Raw genomic sequence first — 18,724 nt, 5'->3', positions numbered from 1 at the left:
AATCCGGACGTTCAATTCTTCAATCTCAATTGGATGCAAATGTGGCCATCTCTTGACTACTGTGAGGTGAAGTACTTTCGAAATGCGTAGAAAGACTGGCTTGGATATGCATGCCAATTCTTGCGTTTTGAAACAGCCAGCAGCAAATGCACAACGCTGACTGGAGTTTATTGCGTGACATCAAAACCATTTGACCTGATGACTGGTATAGCTGAGGCATGACCAAACATGACTATCGTGTCATTATAACTGGGTTTTTGCAGTAGGAAGATTAGTCATAACTATATACAGTTAAACCTCCACCTAGCGAACCTCCATGTAGGGAATTCCTTGATATTAACAAGTTTTTCAATTTCCCATGCCGCCCTCATTGATTTGAGCGCATTTGAAAACTCTATGTAAATTCTCCATGTAATGAACATGCTGCAGCAGTTGCCCTTGATATAACAAACTCGTTATGACTATATCTTAGCTAGCACTGAAATATTGGAAATTTGGCAAAACCTCGCAAGTTCCATGACGATTAACACGAACTGACGAGAGATTCCAACGAGCACCCACAGTTGATACATCTGTGTGGCAAACGCAACAGTCCCCGCAGCTTCAGCTTTTGGAACAAGGCAATAAAGTAGTTCAGTTTCCAAAATCAGCCAAAAATAACAGCGCAAAAAAAAGACAAAGGGCAGGCAGTGTGCGTCCATGGCCACCATAAGCGATTGCTTGAAAGCTCTCGCTACCCTCGCGCATCGGTAGCCAGAACAGCAGAGAGTGCTGATGCGAGGTGAGAGCAGGCTTCCTGGCGCAACGGTGGTGGCAAAAGTGAACATGCATGAAGATGCAGGCGCCTCCTCGCCCGGCGGCAGCGCAACCAACCGCGCTCACCCTCTCAGACTCTGACTACTCCACCACCCCATCTCCCATCCCATCTCGTAGACACCTCGTGAGAGCCAGAGTGGAGGGGCAGGCTGCTGCTGTGGAACATTTCGCCGCTTTCATAACTAATTTTAGGTACCGTAAAAAGTTTAAAGGTGATTTTCTTTACACTCAATTCTTAATCTTCCTGCAGGCGCGCTAAACTTTAACACAAGGATCTTGGAAATCTAGTTTCTGTTCTGGATTGTCCTTTCAAGTCAATGGGAAAACAGCCTGTAGCGAAAACCTGGATGTAATGAAAAATCATGGACATTTTACAACTTCGTTATCATCATCACTATTAGCCGGGCTCTATACCACTGCAGGGCGAAGGCCTCTCCTATACTTCTCCAATTAACCTGGTCCTGTGCTAGCTGCATCAACATGACCCCTACCTTCTTAACCTCATCAGCCCACCTGACTTTCTGCCACCCCTACTACGCTTTCCTTCTCTTGGAATCCAATTGGTTACTATTTTCGACCATCGGTTGACCTCTTTTAGCACTACATGTCCTGCCCATGCCCATCATTTTTTCTTGATTTCCATTAGAATGTGATTAACTTGAGCTATTTCTCTGACCACTCTGCACACTTCCTATCTCTAAATGTTACACCTATCATTTTTCGTTCCATAGCCCTCTGCGTTGTCCTCAACTTAAGTAGAACTCTTTTCAATAGCCACCAAGTTTTATCCCCATAGGCAAGTATCGGTAGGAACTGTTATACACATTCCTCTTGAGTGATACCGGTAAGTGGCTAGTTATAATGAGTACCCTCCAAATGCGCTCCATCCCAGTCTTATTCTCCTAGTTATTTTCCTTTCATGGTCTGGATCCCCGATTACTACCTGTGCCAGGTAGACATATTTGCCTCCTAATTATAGTGCTTCGCTACCTAACGTAAACTGCTGTTCCTTCCCGAGGCTGTTAAACTTTACCTTAGTCTTCTACATATTGTTTTTCAAGCCTACCTTTCTGCTTTTCCTGTTTAGATCATCAATCATTCTTTGCAGTTCATCCCAGAGTTACTTAGCAAGGCAATGTCATCGACAAATCGCAGATTACAAATTGCAGATTCTCCATCCACACTTATCTCTAAATGCTCCCATTCCAAGTCTCTGAATACTTTCTTTAAGCAAGCTGTGAATAGTACTGGAAGGTCGTGTCTCCTTGCCTAAAACCTTTCTTTATGAAAATTTCGTTACTTTCTTAATGCAGAACTAAGGTTGCTGTGTAGTATATTGCTACATACATGCCATAGCCGGAGGCAGAAGACGACGATCCACAATAGAGACTGAAGACGAAGTGATAGCTGCGGTTGATGCTGAGAGGTGTGGGTAGATTCAAGCAAGTCATCAGCTGTTGTGTCTCTTGGATTGAACTTGCCACGTATCAATATATATATATATATACCAGTACTTTCACGTACGGGTCTCACAGAGGATTTCGCAATGCCTGCATCAGTGCCGAGGGTTGGTTATATTCGGAGCATATTTCTATCACCTGCTTGATGGTATGGATATGACATACAGTCGAACCTCGTTATAGCGAACACAGATATAGCGAAATATCGGTTATAGCGAACCAAATACGAAATTTGGTTGGCCACGCTTTATTTTTACGACATTTATTCTTCTATAACGAAACCGAAAACGTCAGGTCCGCCGCGATATCGGTTGTAACGAAGAAATATTTGGTCTACTCGAGGTTCAAAACTCTAAATGTAGCATAAAAGAAGCAAAATAAATACTGAAAGTCAATTCTCAACAGCACTTTTCGTTTTTTTTTTTTAACGTTTGAAAAAGTTGGAAGTTCAGCCGTCTAGCACAAAAATGCGCATTTGGCTGGTCGCGCCACCTATGAACTGAGGGCAAAAACTGCAAGCTCGCGCGACGACAAAAGGCCGAAGGGTGGCGCCACTTGCCCAGCGGTGAAAGCAAGGGCAGCAACACTGGCAACCACGGCAACTGCGAGACGGTGACGGCGGTGGCGAGCCCGCGTGACTCCACCCCACTCTTTCCTCGTGCAGCGGCCGAAATGGCAACGAAGAGGAAGGCGATCTCGCTCGAGACGAAGCTGCAGATATTGAGAGCTGTGGATAGTGGCCGCAAGAAAAAGGATATTGCATCGGAATTCAACGTTCCACCAAGTACGTTGTCCACCATTTTGGCCGCAAGAAAGAAGATTGAGGGCAACACCGAGGACGCCATCAAAGCTGACCGCAAAAGAGTTAGGCCTTGCCTTTACCCGGATGTGGAAGCGGCTTTGTTTTCGTGGTTTAAGGATGTAAGGGCGCGAAACTTGCCGGTCTCAGGATCACTCCTTCAAGCGAAGGCCAATAGCCTGGCCTGCGTACTGGGACATGATGATTTTCGTGCAAGTAGCGGTTGGCTACAACGCTTCAAAGATAGGCACGAGATCGCATGCCACACTTTGTCTGGCGAAGGTTCTGCTGTTGACGCGGAGTCGTGTGATAAGTGGCTGGAGAACTTTCGACCTTTGCTCCAGGAATACGACGAGCGCAACGTATATAACGTGGACGAAACCGGCGTGTTCTTCAAGTTGTTGCCAGAGCGGTCGCTGGCAGTCAAGAATGAAACCTGCCATGGAGGCAAAAAGAATAAAGACCGGGTGACGGTTGTCGTTGCCGTGAACATGGACGGCTCAGACAAAAGACGGCTCACTGTCATCGGCAAGTCTGCACGTCCGAGGTGCCTGAAAGGCGTCCGGAATTTGCAAGTTGAATATGTTTCTAACAAGAAAGCATGGATGACAGCCAAACTTTTCGAAGACTGGCTCAGAGCTTTCGACGAGGACATGGAGAGGCAGCAGAGGAAGGTCCTTTTGCTATTGGACAACTGTTCAGCACACAAAGTCTCTGTCGTGCTGAAGGCAGTTCGCTTGGTGTTTCTGCCACCAAACGCAACTTCAGCTTTGCAGCCGTTGGACAAGGGCATCATCCGTTCGCTCAAGTGCAATTACCGGAAGCGTTTGGTGATGCGGCTGGTCTTCGATATTGATCAACGCAAGTCAACAACCATAAACATCAAGACGACGCTCGAAATGTTGTATGGATCATGGAATGAGGTGACGCAGTCCACAATAAGGAACTGTTTCGCGAATGCCGGTTTTGTTTTGCCTACCGTCGAAGACGAAGTTCAGCCCGAAAACCTGGTAGAGGTGGAACGAACTTGGGATCGACTGGCGCTCCCAGGCATCGCATTTGAAGATTTTGTTTCGGCCGACGAGAACTTGGCCGTGGCGCCGGAGCTGACGGATCAGGAAATTGTGGATCGTGTCGTGTTGCCTGAGGATAACAGCAGCAGCGATAGCGAAAGTGACGAAGGCGAACGGGATGAGCCACCGATAAACAGTGCGGACACCGCAGACATGGCCAGGAGGCTGAGAGGCTATTTGGAAAAGCTCCCTATGGCCAAAACTGCTGAAATGGAAAAGGCCCTCACGTGCGTGGACGTCGTGGAAAACTTCATTCTGCGGAATGCTGTGAAAAGCCACCAGACGAAGATAACATCATTCTTCAAATAAATGAACGCAGATCTGTTTTGCCAAACGAACTTTGTCATGTTGTATTTCGACTCCCATATTCCGGTCTATTTTGTTTGAAATGCCACAAGGACACAGGTAAGGATTACTTCGTTTATAGTGGGTTCGAAGCCAAGAATAATGCATTTCAGTATATCTTGAATATTCGCGCAACCCAAATTGTGGCTTTGCAGCCGATATTTATGTCTACTGTTACAACGAATATCGTATATAATGAACTAATTTACGGTTCCGATGCTACTTCGTTATAACGAGGTTCGACTGTATTTATTCTTTATTCAATGATTACCCCGCTTAGCCCGAGGGCGCTACAGCAGGGGGGTTACAGAGTGGAAAAAAACACATTTTCATTTATGGAGCACACTTCATGACTTGAAAGCCGATTTCATTCACTGATGGATTGAACAAAAAAGGAACTGGCATACATGTTAGTTCTGGCACTGTATTCCAAAATTTTAAAACAATGATATGTGCGAGCAGAAACATAATGTGGCCTATGTAAGTATATTTCCTTTCGAATGCCTGTTTTGTTGTGGTAAATTTGGTACAACAGTTTAAGTCTTAATTTCCTTCTTCGAGAGGAGAGGGTTTCCCATCCTAATTCATTTTTCATGACAGTGCAGCTATCAGTTCTCGAGTACCGACAAAGGACAAACCTTGCTGCTCTATTTTGAATGTTTTCAATTTTATTGCTGAGTGTTATTTGCCAAGGGTCCCATATGGCACAAGCGTATTCGAGCAGTGGTCGAACGTAGGTTAAGTAGGCTATTGATTTCAAACAAGGCGGCACGTGTTTCAGATTTCGCTGTATAAAGTTTAAGGTCCTGGCGGCTTTTGCAACTACGATATCCACATGTGTATTCCATGAACAGTCGGCGGTAAGTGTCACACCTAAGTATTTATGCGCCACTTTTTGTGTCACTACAATACGGCTGATGCTATACTGTGAGGCTAACTTATGTTTTTTACGTGAAAATGTAACATGAACACATTTTTTAGTATTTAACTTCATTTTCCATTTAGAACACCATTCAAGAACACATGATAGGTCACTTTGTAACTGGGCAACGTCGTCTTGATTTCTAATTTGTCTATATAAAACACAATCATCGGCAAACAACCGTATACTGGAATTGATTCCGGAACAAATGTCATTTATATATATTAAGAACAAAAGTGGTCCTAAAACTGAGCCCTGTGGGACACCTGATGTTATGTCTACAAAACTAGATTTCATTCCATTTATTACCACGCACTGTCGGCGGGAATATAAATTGAGTACCCTTTCCGAAAACATGCTTGATCCTTTGTTTTATCAAAATCTAAGGTTGTCCTGACTCTATTAGCGATTACCTTAGTAAATGCCTTGTAGTAACGGATGGTAATCTGATTGGTCTGTAAATGTTCAAGTCCTTAGACGTCCCCTTTCTTATGAGTTAAGATAATTTTAGCGTTCTTTCATAATTCCGGTACCATAGACGTCAACAGGCACTGCGTATACAGGGTGGCCAGTTTGCCGCAACTGAGATTCAGTTGCGGCAAACATTCTTCGGTGGAAGTGAAAACCCTTGTGCCCGTGTGCTGATTTGCAGTGTCAGTGCATGTTAAAGAACCCCAGATGGTCGAAATTTCCAGAGCCCTCCACTACAGCACCTTTCATAGCCTGAGTCGCCTTGGGATGTCAAATCCCACAAGTGAAACCAATCCTAGTTTTCGTCTGCTCGGTAAACCTCGATAACACAATACACGCCCACCCTCCAGAACAGTATATGCCTCATCTGGCCTCCTAACCTCACTAGGCCCTATGGTATCCCATTCCATGCCCGCTAGTTCTTCAAAGAGCACTGCTAAGCTAGCCTCACTAGCTAGGGTTCTAGCGTTAAACCTTGCCAGGGTCAATTTTCAATGGCAGTCTGTCCAGACCCTCCACTGCGTTACAGGTCTGAATGCCACCGATGGGGACTGAGGGCTGGGGGTTTATCACAATATTCATAGGAGGTCAATTAGAGAACCAGGTGGAAAAATCCTGTTCTGGTGAGAAAGTACGTTTCTGGAGGTGTTCACCGGCAACAGGTTGCACCCCAAATCTGTTTGCGCCATTCAATCTGCACAGATTTCTTTTTTCTTTAATACAATGAAGAATTGCGTGGCACCGGGATTGGGGCCACAGTGCTCTTGCACGCAAGTTGGATGCTCTAACTCTATGCCAGTGCTGCATCAAATTTTGTTATAGCAGATTTAACTGTACTAGTAGGTGACAACAGCACCAAGGAGATTCAGGTTGTGCTGTTTGTGTGTTACTTGAAAGTCGCAATCATCCTTTCCAAGCTGTGACATGGTTGGGGTGTTTTTACGACACTGCCAGTTTCCAGGTTGGTCAAGAATAATGCGAGGATTACACACTTCATGATGAACGGGGCAATCAATACTGTATTCAGGCCTAAACCACAACAGAATGAAAGGCCATTTTTATATATGGGGTATGCTTGCAGTTATTTCTGCATCTACAATGCTTAAGATTTATTGAGATGACACGTTCATTACTGCGCGCTAGCTGGTGCCAGTATTTCACACACGAGACCCTGCCAATGCACTTGCATGTGGTTCCGGAGGCATTTTGTGCATTGAAAATGTTCTGCGCTGTCCAATCTTCAGCCTTCACTGTAGACAAATTTTGGGCCAAGCAAAGTACCTGGTGATATCAGCAACAGCAGTGTGCGAGAGAAAAAGTCTTTTCTAGAAACCCAACATGCATTCCCACGGTCCACAACTGGCCGTATCTCAAAAAGAATTATAATGGTGCTTTTAACCTGATTGTACAAAAGAAAGCCCCATTCTTGGAAAAACATGGCAGTGTGCACACTGTGAGTGAAATCCCTCCAACTTCAACTCCCCTTTTAAGGTGGGAAATCAACCCACCCTTGAATCCCAAGTCAGTCAAGCCTGGGAGGCAAGGGCCTTTATTTCTACGTCGGGTGACATAATCCTGAGGAGTATGGAAAATTCCCTGGCCACTAGAAAAATATTGTAAGCTTAGGCCACGGTGAGGCTCAGAAAGTTCCTGAGCTTTCCCTTTAACTTTACAGGGGGCCCATATTCGGGATCTCTGACAAAAAGAAACGAATGGTCCCTACAGAAACAAATGCTATAGCTGTTTGTCAAGGCCCACTGCAATGTTCTTCACATCCCATGTCTCACCTAAAATGTCCCTTGAGATACATCCCCCTGACCTCAGTGACCTTTGCCACCTTCTGTGAGCTAGACAGCGGAAGCAGATATTGTGAACTAGGCCACCCACCTGCCCCCGTGCAGTTCCAGGTTGGTGCCAAGCGTGTACAGGCTGTTCAGGATCTTGTAGCAGGCCACCTGGATGTCACTCACTGGCAGGAAAGGAACAAGACGGATCAGTCTGGACATTTGAGAGCCCAAAGGGGCAGGACAGATTGTGCACCTCTTCACCATATCACACCAGCTAACCCCACCCCAGTGCTTTGGGAAAGCATGGTTAAAGAGAACAGGCCAACTCCCTCGCAGTCGCAGAGAAGTGGTCCACAGTCTGAACATGAAATGCACTGTGGTCAGTTGTCCCTTTTTACAGTAAGCATGCGCACCTTGTGCACATCGCCTAGTGGTTCCATTGCAGGGAACATATGAGCCCAGTACATGCCAAAGAAACAACAGTACTGAGTGTTCATAGCAATGCTGTGGCTTTCAACGCACATTGCTAAGTGCTGCATACACCAATGCACTCTCTGTGTACAAGAACTGTTTGTTCAGTGAGGTTAAATTGGGATTGTAAAGAAGTTATGAGGGAAAACCAACTGCTCTCGCTGCCCTCACCTGGACTGCAGCCAATGCAGCCCTGTGTCAGTGCAATACTAATCACGTACCCTCAGCAGAACTTCAACTACACTAGCCAACCAATTTTTCCCACTCCAGAACTTCGAACTTCATTCAGGAACTGTCACGTGCCCCATAGGAACGGGTTCAAGACCGATGTTTTAGACTCTATGGTGGCCAAAAGTTTGATTTTTCTGTCCAAACTTGCCGCCAACATTACTGTGGAGATCGTTTTTTAGCCAATGGCTTTCTTTTCTTTTTTGGCAGGACATCGACATGAGTAGGCATTACTACTGTTGCAAACAACCGGCTTTGTGTGGCCACGAAAGTTAGGTAAAGTAGTCATTTGGACGGACTAGCTTGTCTATTAATCATTGCCATTTAAGGCAGTAATAATAACGGCAGCTCATGAAAATGAAACACAAGCCCCATCCACTGATAAGTTGGCCCCACCATGGGAAATGCAGAAGGGGGGGAGTTCTGTTCACTTTTTTCCCATGAATTCCATTTCGCGGTCTTAGCTATCGCCATTAGCCATGGAAACTAAACGCTATTGTTTCGCGTGGCACAGCCTTCGTTTGCAGCATGAGCATGACCTGCAGTTGTGTTGCAGTAAGTCGTGCAGTGGCACAGACATGACAAAAGCACGACTGGCCGAGATAGTCTAACTGGAGGGTTATGATGGTTGCAGATTAGCATGATCTGCTTTTGCTGGGCACCAAAGCGCATGCGGTGACCACCTTGAGCAAGTTGCATGCTTCCCAGCAGCACACACGCCTGTGCGTGCACTGGCAGGCATGCCTGCCATATCAGATCGTGCTAGCACATGCGAATAGACTGAAAAACAAAGTAGCACAAGATAAATCACATTATTTTGGCTGCTGTTTACCTGAATATATCGCAAGATCACCTGAAACATTTTGGCACATGCTTTCTCCTGTATCAGAGGCTCTCTCGTGTTTGAAATTAATGGTACCCACAAGGAAAATAAGATCGCAACCGCATTTAATGATTATTTAAATCTGTTTTTACTAAAGATGATGACGCTTTACTAGCTCTTGAAGCATGTTTACCTCAAATGCCGGACATTGTCAACTGTGAGCAAGGCATACTTTTTGCTGCTGGAGCTAACATAAAAAAGCTTCCGGCCCTGGCGATATTGCCAACACATTTTTTCGCAGATATGCAGAATGGGCGTCCAAGTTTCTATACATAATATTTTCTAGGTCTTCAAATGGCACGCAGGTCCCGAAGGACTAGCTGATGGCCAGAGTAAAATCCATTCATAAAAATGTAAAAAAGCAGTGTATTATCGCCCAATTTCATTGACATCCACCACTTGCAAAATACTGGAGCCCACAATGAATGCGCACATTTCTGACTTCCTTGAGCAGCATCAGTTTTCCACCAACATTTAGCACGGATTCAGAAGAGGTGCACCCAATTATTCCATGATATTGTGAACTCCATCAATAATAGAAACCAAGCAAATGCCATTTTTATGGATTAAGATCACTCATAAAAAGTTGGGTTAGAAAATTCATAACACCATAAAAGAAAAAACTATTGCCTGGATTTCATCATAACTGAATAACCGTCAACAATATGCATCGTTTGGTAGCCATTTTTCTGTTTCAGTTGACTCTAGTGTTCCTCAAAGCTAGGGCCACTCTTGTTCATTACATATATTAACGACATTCCCCTTAAATTATATGCGGATGCTAGCGTGCTATATTCAAAATTTAGAAATAAGACATACCATCTGATACTAAATGATGGTTTTCAAAAATTATCGTATGGTGTGGCACCTGGCAAATGCCAATCAGCTTTCAAAAACTGTCATCATGAGGATAACTCACAAAAAAAATCCACTCACATTCAATTATTCTTACTCCAATACCATTCTTTCCAAGACTGCAGACTACAAATATCGAGGTCCATGGATCAACACTAAGCATGCTAATCTCATCCCATGCCACTTCTTGAGACATGCATTGAAGCTCTCCACCCAAGATGTTTGGCTGCTAGCCTACAAATCAATTGCCCCCCCAATACTTGATTATGTGGTTGTAATTTGGGATCCGTTAAAAAAAGCATAGTGAAACCTCGATATAACCAAGTCCTATTCGCAGCCAAAAATTTTGTTAAATCACAAATTTAGTTATGGGGGGTTCCCATGTTTTAGCCATCACTTCATTTAATTTATTTTTCCCTTAAAGGCCCGAGGGCATTACATAAGAGGGGAGCAAACTAAATATACAATGAGCAGGAAAACATTAAAACAACAAGAAAACAAAAACTAGAGAAAGATTGCATGGGTGAAACGAAACAATATAAAAAATAAAATTAACAATTCACCATAAAAAATGACGCCAAAAAAGTTATACAAATCTATGTGATATGCAAGAAGAATAGGTTCTTGGAAATAAAGTAATAGGTTCTTGGAACACTGCTAGCAGATGGGAACTTGTAAATTACCAATTCAGGAAGTAAGCAAGGAAGTCCAGCAATAATAGCACCAACAAGGACAATGGATATTCTTTGTACATCAGAATCATAATGAGTAATAGCAAATGGACGTGAACGCATCATTTTTCTCCGTGTGAGCACAACAAAGAGCAAACGCAGCGCCTAGCACTCAAAGCCGCCGTCAGATCTCGCCACTCGAATCATCATGGACTAATGTGTCGTTCACAACGCATTTCTTGGCTGCAAGCCAAGATGCTGCCCAGTGATAACATCATGGTGTTTATCTGTTGGCATTATCTCTAATGGTAAAGGGGGCACGAACTTGGCAGAGTGCCAGCAGTTTTGTCATGAGTGCCAGATTGTCCTGTTACGTAACCGTTTTCAGTATGTTCACTTTATTACCACGCGGTTCACTGACAACGAAATAATTGGAACGAGTGATGCCAGTAAATGTCTTTTGAAGCGAACGATGCTGACGGCTGGTGTCATGATAGCAGTCAGTGCTTTCGTTGACTGATGGGTAGATTGATGGATGACTCGCAAAAATAATCATCAGTTTTTCCCACGTAATGAACCCCCTGCGCAGTGAAGTGGGTTGATTATGCGAGTAATAAACGGTATTTCCGGTTAGTGCTTTCCCATTTTGACTGGCAAGTGTTAAACTCCTGAAACTTCCGCATCGCAGGTTTTATATATACACAACAGATGGCCCAGCAGTGTGTTCCTGTCGACATCATTTTGCTTTGTTTCCAAATTCCATACTGCCAGCAAAATTGGCACGTAAAAAGGCAAACCCAAAATATAGTCTGTCTCAGCTAAAGTTTTAATCCTATTGTCAAGGTCGCTTCTCATGCAATGTGCGAGGACTTGGTTAAATGAAAAGTGCGGCATAAAATTATTTCATTAAATCTTGAAAAAATACGTGGCTTTCAATAGGGCAGAGACTGAAAATGGAAAAAATGCATTACATCATGGATTTTATTACAGTAAGATTCGTTAGATCGAGGTTCGACTGTACTGATAAAATTGAAAATTACAAAAAAGGGCAGCCCACTTTGTTTATAATAGTAATGAGTGTACATCAGTGGCTAACCTGTTGCATAGTTTGACACCATTAACCAAAAGAAATCGTATTTCTTGTCTCAAATTTTTGTAACAAATGGTAAACGAGCATTTCAAGATTAACCTTGCTGAAGCAATATTTTATTTATTTATTTGCCCACAGCTACAGTGGGGGGAGGGTATACATAAAGAACAAACATAACATAAGCAGTGTCAGTCATGGAAACAAGTCAAAATCGCAGCAAAACAAAAAACAAATAGAAGAAATATAAAAATTTCACAGCACCACGAAACTGAAATGGTTATTGTAAGGCAGAAAATTGAACATCATTGGACACAAGTAGTGTCTGAAGGCAATTTGTTCCAATCGCGTATGATTTTGGGAAAAAACAACAATCAAAATGCATCAACTTTTTTAGGAAATACAGTATCCCAACACTGTGGTCTATGCAGTCAGAAATATAATGAGGTACCAGTATACAGTATTTCACTCTTTCAATGCCAACAGAACAATGATAAATCGCGTGAAAAAACAAGTCACAACTTACATCGACGAATTTCGATATGCTCCCATTGCAGCCTTTCTTTCAAAGTCTTGGGCAGAGATATCTTTTCTGTAAATCCTCGACACAAACTGAGCAGCTAAATTCTGAACCCTTTCTAATTTTGCCCTGTCTCGCACCGCTGGAGGATCCCAAATTGTGCAGGCATATTCAAGGATTGATGTAACGTTGGTCCTGTACAATAATTCTTTAGTAGGCAGCAGAAAAGACCTGGCATTTCTACGCAGAAGGCCCAAAGCTTTTGCAGCTCTGGATGCAGCATAATCAACCTGTTTTTGCCACGCAAGTTGAGATGTAAAATAAGCACTTGAGTGTTTATATTCAGAAACTTGATTTAACTTTATACCATTTAGGTTATGACTGCTCACGTGAGGATTTTTCTTTGTGGTAAATGTCACAGACAGTTTTGTTTAAATTTAGTCTCATATGCCTTTTCACACACCATTCACTGATTCTGTGTATACGTCATATTGGAGAGCATGAACATCCCTCGCAGCTTTTATTTCGTTGTACTGTACACAATCACCAGCGAATATTTGCATTTGAGATTAGATGCAATCACATCATGTACAGTAAAATAATAGTTGTTGTTTGTTGTGTTGGGTTTAATGGCGCATAAGAAGCTCAGGCTATCATGCGCCAAGCACAAGCTTGTAAGTGGTGTATACCTACTATTTATTCTATAGTTTCTTTAAAACATTTGCTTCCTTTAGAAAGCTAAAAAGACATGATAGATCATCAAGTCCACTTTCACCTAAAATCAAAGCTGGATGGAAAGGAATGTGTTCAGCGTAAAATCGGGTAAAATACTTTTTTCTTTGCATTTCAAATCTTCTGCATGAAAAGAAAAATGTGGTTTATGGTGAGTTGCTCTCCGCATTCTTCACACAGGGGTTTGTTTTTTTTTCTCAACAAAAAGTTGTGTGTCATGTGTGTGTGGCCATTTCAAATCTTCTGTATGAAAAAAAAATGTGGTTTATGGTGAGTTGCTCTCCGCATTCTTCACACAGGGGTTTGTTTTCTTTTCTCAACAAAAAGTTGTGTGTCATGTGTGTGTGGCCAATGCGGAGACGGCCTAATATCACTTCCATGAAGCATTCCTGATGATGACGATTTCTATTCCCCTAAAACTGGCATCACCAGCTGCAGTAAATTATTTACCTCCATGATGACTGCCATTCTTCCTTCAATCTGTTGTGCACTAGTATCATGCAGTCTCTGTACGGCATATTTACGTCCTTTATTTGTTTTTCATGGGCAGCGCGAAAGACAGGTAGACTTAAAACAGGTAGTAACCGCAGATCCGGACCATGAAAAGGAAATAACAAGAAGAATAAGATTGGGATGGAACGCATTTGGCAAGCACTAGCAGATTATGACTAGCAGCTTACCGGTATCGCTCGAGAGGAAAGTATACAACAGTTGCATCTTTCCTGTACTCACCTATGGGGCTGAAACATGGAGGCTAACCAAGAGGGTTCTACTTAAGTTGAGGACAACCCAGAGGGCTATGGAACGCAAAATGGTAGGGGTAACATTAAGAGATAGAAAGCGTGCAGAGTGGGTCAGAGAAATAACGCAAGTTACCGACATTCTAGTAGAAATTAAGAAGAAGAAATGGACATGGGCAGGACATGTAGGGCGAAGAGAGGATAACCGATGGTCGCTTGGGGTAACAAACTGGATTCCAAGGGAAGGAAAGCCTAGCAGGGGGCGGCAGAAAGTTAGGTGGGCGGATGAGATTAAGAAGTTCGCAGGGGTCAAGTGGATGCAGCTAGCACATAACCGGGTTAAGTGGAGAAATATGGGAGAGGCCTTCACCCTGCAGTGGGTATAGTCAGGCTGATGATGACGATGATGATGTATCCTTATATCGGCCACTTTGCACTTACTGATTAGCTTTTTTATCTCTGCCATTTCTATCTGGACTGTTGGATTGGAAGCTTTCATACTCTGGCGTTTCTTCATCAAATCTTCTGTCTCCTTAGACAGCTTACCGGTATCCTCTCTAACTATCCTACCGCCTACTTCTACTGCGCACTCAGTAATGATATCTCTGAAATTATTGTTCCTTGCTTCTAGAATAATGTCGCCATCCTCGGTTACAGCTGAATACCTATTCTGTAGCGAGATCCTGAATTCTTCTGCCCTCCTCCTCACCGCTAATTCGTTGATGGATTTCTTTCTTACTAATCTGCTGCGTTCCTTCTTCAGATTTAGACTAATTCGGGACCTCACCATCCTGTAGTCACTGCATCGCAATTTCCCGATTACCTCTACATCTTGCATAATGGCGGGGGTTGAACACAGTATGAAATCAATTTCATTTTTAGTCTCCCCGTTTGTATTTTTCCAAGTCCACTTCCGGTTCTTTCGTTTGCTAAAGAAGGTATTCATGATTCTTAAGTTATTGTGATCTGCAAACTCAACTAGTAACTCCCCCCTGCTATTCCTAGAACCAATGCCATTTGATATAATATGAATTGGTGCTTCCAATTGGAAATAATTGTCACGCATGAAGACCAAATGGTTCACCAATTAAACTCAAATGGCATACCCATTGAGCCCAAATGGTTTTGAACTCACATAGCTGAAAAAAAGAATGAAGATGCAATTTCATTTTTCTGTCTAGAATTTACAAAGGAGCCTACTTTTATTTAAGTGGAATGAAACTACAAGTTTTTACAGAAATCATGAGAGACAAGCATGCATCACACACATGGAACTAACACAGATTCAATGAATATATCCACTAGGATACTCCATTAGTTGAACAGTGCGGCTGGCACCAGTGACACATCTCTGTTATTCAGAGTTAACTTATTTAATTATGCCTGCACTTGCAGTAAATACTATAAAATCAAGTAATAAGATTAAGAAGCATATACTTTTTATAAGAACTTAAATTTTTCACTGTTGTCTCTTTATAGAGGTATGTATATATGTGCACATCAGGTCAGGTGCAACCATGGAGCAAAACCTCGGACTCAGCAGCAGTGGGGAGATCAGACATTCGCCAGCAACTTCCGGCCAGGGCCTACATGGATGTCGGCTGTGATCATAACTCAGGGAGCATTTTTATCAGACCTACAACTGGCAGACGGCTGATGTTGGACGCGTCATCGTGATCATCTTCGGCAGGTTAAGCCTAAGGTTGAGCACATCCAAAAACAGGTTCCCAGCGTTCCATCAAGGAGAGCAGACATGTTTTCGAAAGCTCCTGTGACTCTCCCCGCAAACCTCGACCTGACGACCCAATCGGGATCCCAGATCATGGAATACTGTCTGCACCTGGCCGGGATCACGCTGCAGTGACTGTGAAGACGATCCTACCTTGAGACTGACGGCATGTACCCGGCCCGGCGAGCCCCGCTGAGACGCCCCCCTCCGCTCCTATGAAGATGCACATACAAGTCGACGGTGAGACCCTCGATAGAGGAGATTTTAACCCCAATGAATGGACGAACATCATGAGTACCTATCGTTCATCGAACGGAGCACAGCCACGAAATCGTGATTCCACCGACGAGACCAATGATCCAGGGAAACGCCACAACGCACCCCGCATACCAGCCGAGCGGAGCGCAGTTGCGAGAGACACGCGGTGTTCTTTATCGCAATCGGCGCATGGCACAGCTTCCACGACAGGCGTAAAAGTTGTGTTCAGGTCTCAAGGTGGACTCTACCTGCCAGAATTGCAACCACAGCGTGTGAGCCGCCGTTGACATCCAACTCGACAACCAGCTGAAACTCCACATCCATCCCAGCAACAACACCTGCACGATAGCCATGGAAGACTCTCAACTAACAATGAAGCTCGTACAAAATAAGGCGATCAGCCACGCAGGAAAAGAATACGCCATAGCAACATATCTTGCCCCAGGTGCCGAAACCACATGTCTCGCCTTTCTTGTCTTCGTCTTTGTTTGCGCTAAAAAAAAACCCTACATCAAGACATTACCAATGCGTTTTGGACGAAACAGAAGCCGAAATCATCGACAACCTATAACGTCAAAACTCCTCTGGGAAGATTGTCACAGCCAGATGCATGGGGAGTTCCAAATCTATAATGATCACCTTCGCCCGGGGACCAGTTCCCAGGAATATTATGTACTTTGGAGGGGTCCACTGCGCACCCCATATCGGCCAAGACCAGAAGGATGCACAAACTGTCGACAACCTGGACACCGATACGTGTGCCCAAAGCCAAGGCAAGCCCGATGTCCAAGATGCGGCGACAACCATCCGGAGAAGGAGAGAGGCATGTGCACTCCAACATGCATCCTGTGTGGAGAAGCCCATCTCACCGGGACAAGTAGATGCCAGGCAAAGCAGCATCCCAGCAGGACCAGAGCCAAGGGCCCGTTAACCAAGAGATCACACGGACAGAGCAGCAAAAGAGGGAGAAGCTCTTCAAAGAACCGAGCAGCCATGCCCCGGCGCAAACCAGACGGACTACGAACAGACCTCACATGGGCAGACAGGGTCGCCCGCAAACAAGAACCCCAAGAACAGGAGCTGGCTCGCCTGCGGGAGGAGGTAAGACGCCTTCAACACCAGCTTCACAACCCACCCCAACCCCCCCCAATCACAATCCCTCCATTCGGCCCCCACCTTAACAGCCTGCTCAGATTCCGCCTCAGCAGCACCAGAATCCTCCCCCCCCTTGACACCCCTCTCCAAAAAAGAAGCGCATAGAACAGGAACCACCTCTAACTGCACTCGAAGCGCTGGAAGCCCGACTCGAAGTAAAACTGCAAGCAAAATTAGACCAATTAAAACAGCAGATGGAGGAGCGATTCCAATCAGCTCAACAATTAGAAGCAAAATTTAACACCGTCTGCGAACAGCTCACCCCAAAGGTTGAAAGCATGATCGAGACCGCAATCGTGCGCATCATGCAAACAGTCGACGCCAGACTGGCTGCACTCCCACTCCCTCGCCCCCACATGATTCTTCCACACAACCCCGCAACCATACTCCCGCCATCAGAACTGGGGGAGCAGCAGCATGGCAGCTAATTCTTTCCATCCAACGCCAGCCGAAAAGTCGCTATGCATTTGGCATTGGAACTGCAGCAGCCTACGGCGAAAGCATGACCCCTTCACACAGCTGCTAACAACACACTCATGCCCCCCAGAGTTGATCCTCCTACAGGACACACAAGTAGCCCTAAATATACCAGGCTATATCGCATATCACGCCCCAATTAGGCAGAAACTAGCCGTCACCACCTACGTTAAACATACACTCTGACACTCTATCCGAGACTATACACATAGCTTGGCACAGGTCACCGTCTAAGTCCTTCCTGAGGATATTACTAAGGACTCTCTCATAGTAACCAACATATATAATCCGCCCAGCAGCCCCGCGACGGTTGCACTAATCTCATACAAACCATCACGCAAGATGCGAAAAATACACCTTTATTGATCGGAGGAGACTAATTGCACAAACACAGACTGGGGCTAAAACATAGAGGACAAGCACTCTACAACCAGATACATAAAGTAGCAGTCACAGCTGACTACCTTCAACGATTTCGACCTGCTCACGAGACAGGGCGAGGTCGGCCAAATGGACACCAGTCCAGACCTAACGCTAGGGAAACATCTCGGGTAGCTGAAATGGGAACGAACACCAAACACCCTATGCAGTGATACCTACATCATAGCGCTCAACGTCACAGGACCCAAAGGGCGGAAGTGTACATATAAACATCGCATTACAAACTGGGAAAAATTTAGAGAGCACCGTCAGCGTCAATCCGCAGAGCCAGGGGAAACACTACAGGAAGGGTCCAACGCCTCCTCCACGATAGACTCCCACACATAACATTACACAACACGGCAAGACGTCCCCACGCTCAACACGAAGATGGTTCACTTAATAGAAGCCGATGTCAACTTAACCAAACGTCTCACCAATCAGAAGCACAATATGAAACTTGAGCAGAAAGTAAGAGATCTTACCACACAGATTGAGGAGCATGGCAACCAGTTGTGCCGGCAAAACTGGGCGCAAATATGTGAAGGGTTGCGAGGACACCTTACTACCGCCCGCGCATGGCAACTGCTCAAACACCTTCTAGATCCCACCGAGAACAAAATAATCAAACGTAACACTATCGCACGCCTAACTCACCAGCACAAATATGACACGCAGTCACTGTTGGCGCAACTCAAACATATATACACCGCCCCGGGGCAGCCAGAACGGCTACCACCCTATGCTAGCACAACTAATACTCAGCTAGACGTGAAGATCACGTTCGCCGAAGTATAAACAGCTCTCCAGAAACTTCGAAACACC

At 44.6% G+C, this 18,724-nt stretch overlaps 1 protein-coding gene across 1 annotated transcript in view; it reads right to left on the bottom strand.

Annotated features, from left to right (window-relative positions):
* The window catches only part of RyR (Ryanodine receptor), a 1,181,579-nt gene that overhangs the window by 448,029 nt on the left and 714,826 nt on the right, over positions 1-18,724 (bottom strand). The window contains exon 74 of the mRNA XM_084584752.1: positions 7,774-7,855. Within this exon, the coding sequence (XP_084440878.1) occupies positions 7,774-7,855 (82 nt within the window). The remainder of the gene's footprint in view (positions 1-7,773; positions 7,856-18,724) is intronic.

Source organism: Amblyomma maculatum, chromosome 11, assembly GCF_055883805.1.
Source record: "Amblyomma maculatum isolate TAMU_Amacu chromosome 11, ASM5588380v1, whole genome shotgun sequence".
Lineage (NCBI taxonomy): Eukaryota > Metazoa > Arthropoda > Arachnida > Ixodida > Ixodidae > Amblyomma > Amblyomma maculatum.
Note: the sequence above shows the minus strand (reverse complement) of the source record. Positions and strands in the feature narration are given on the sequence as shown.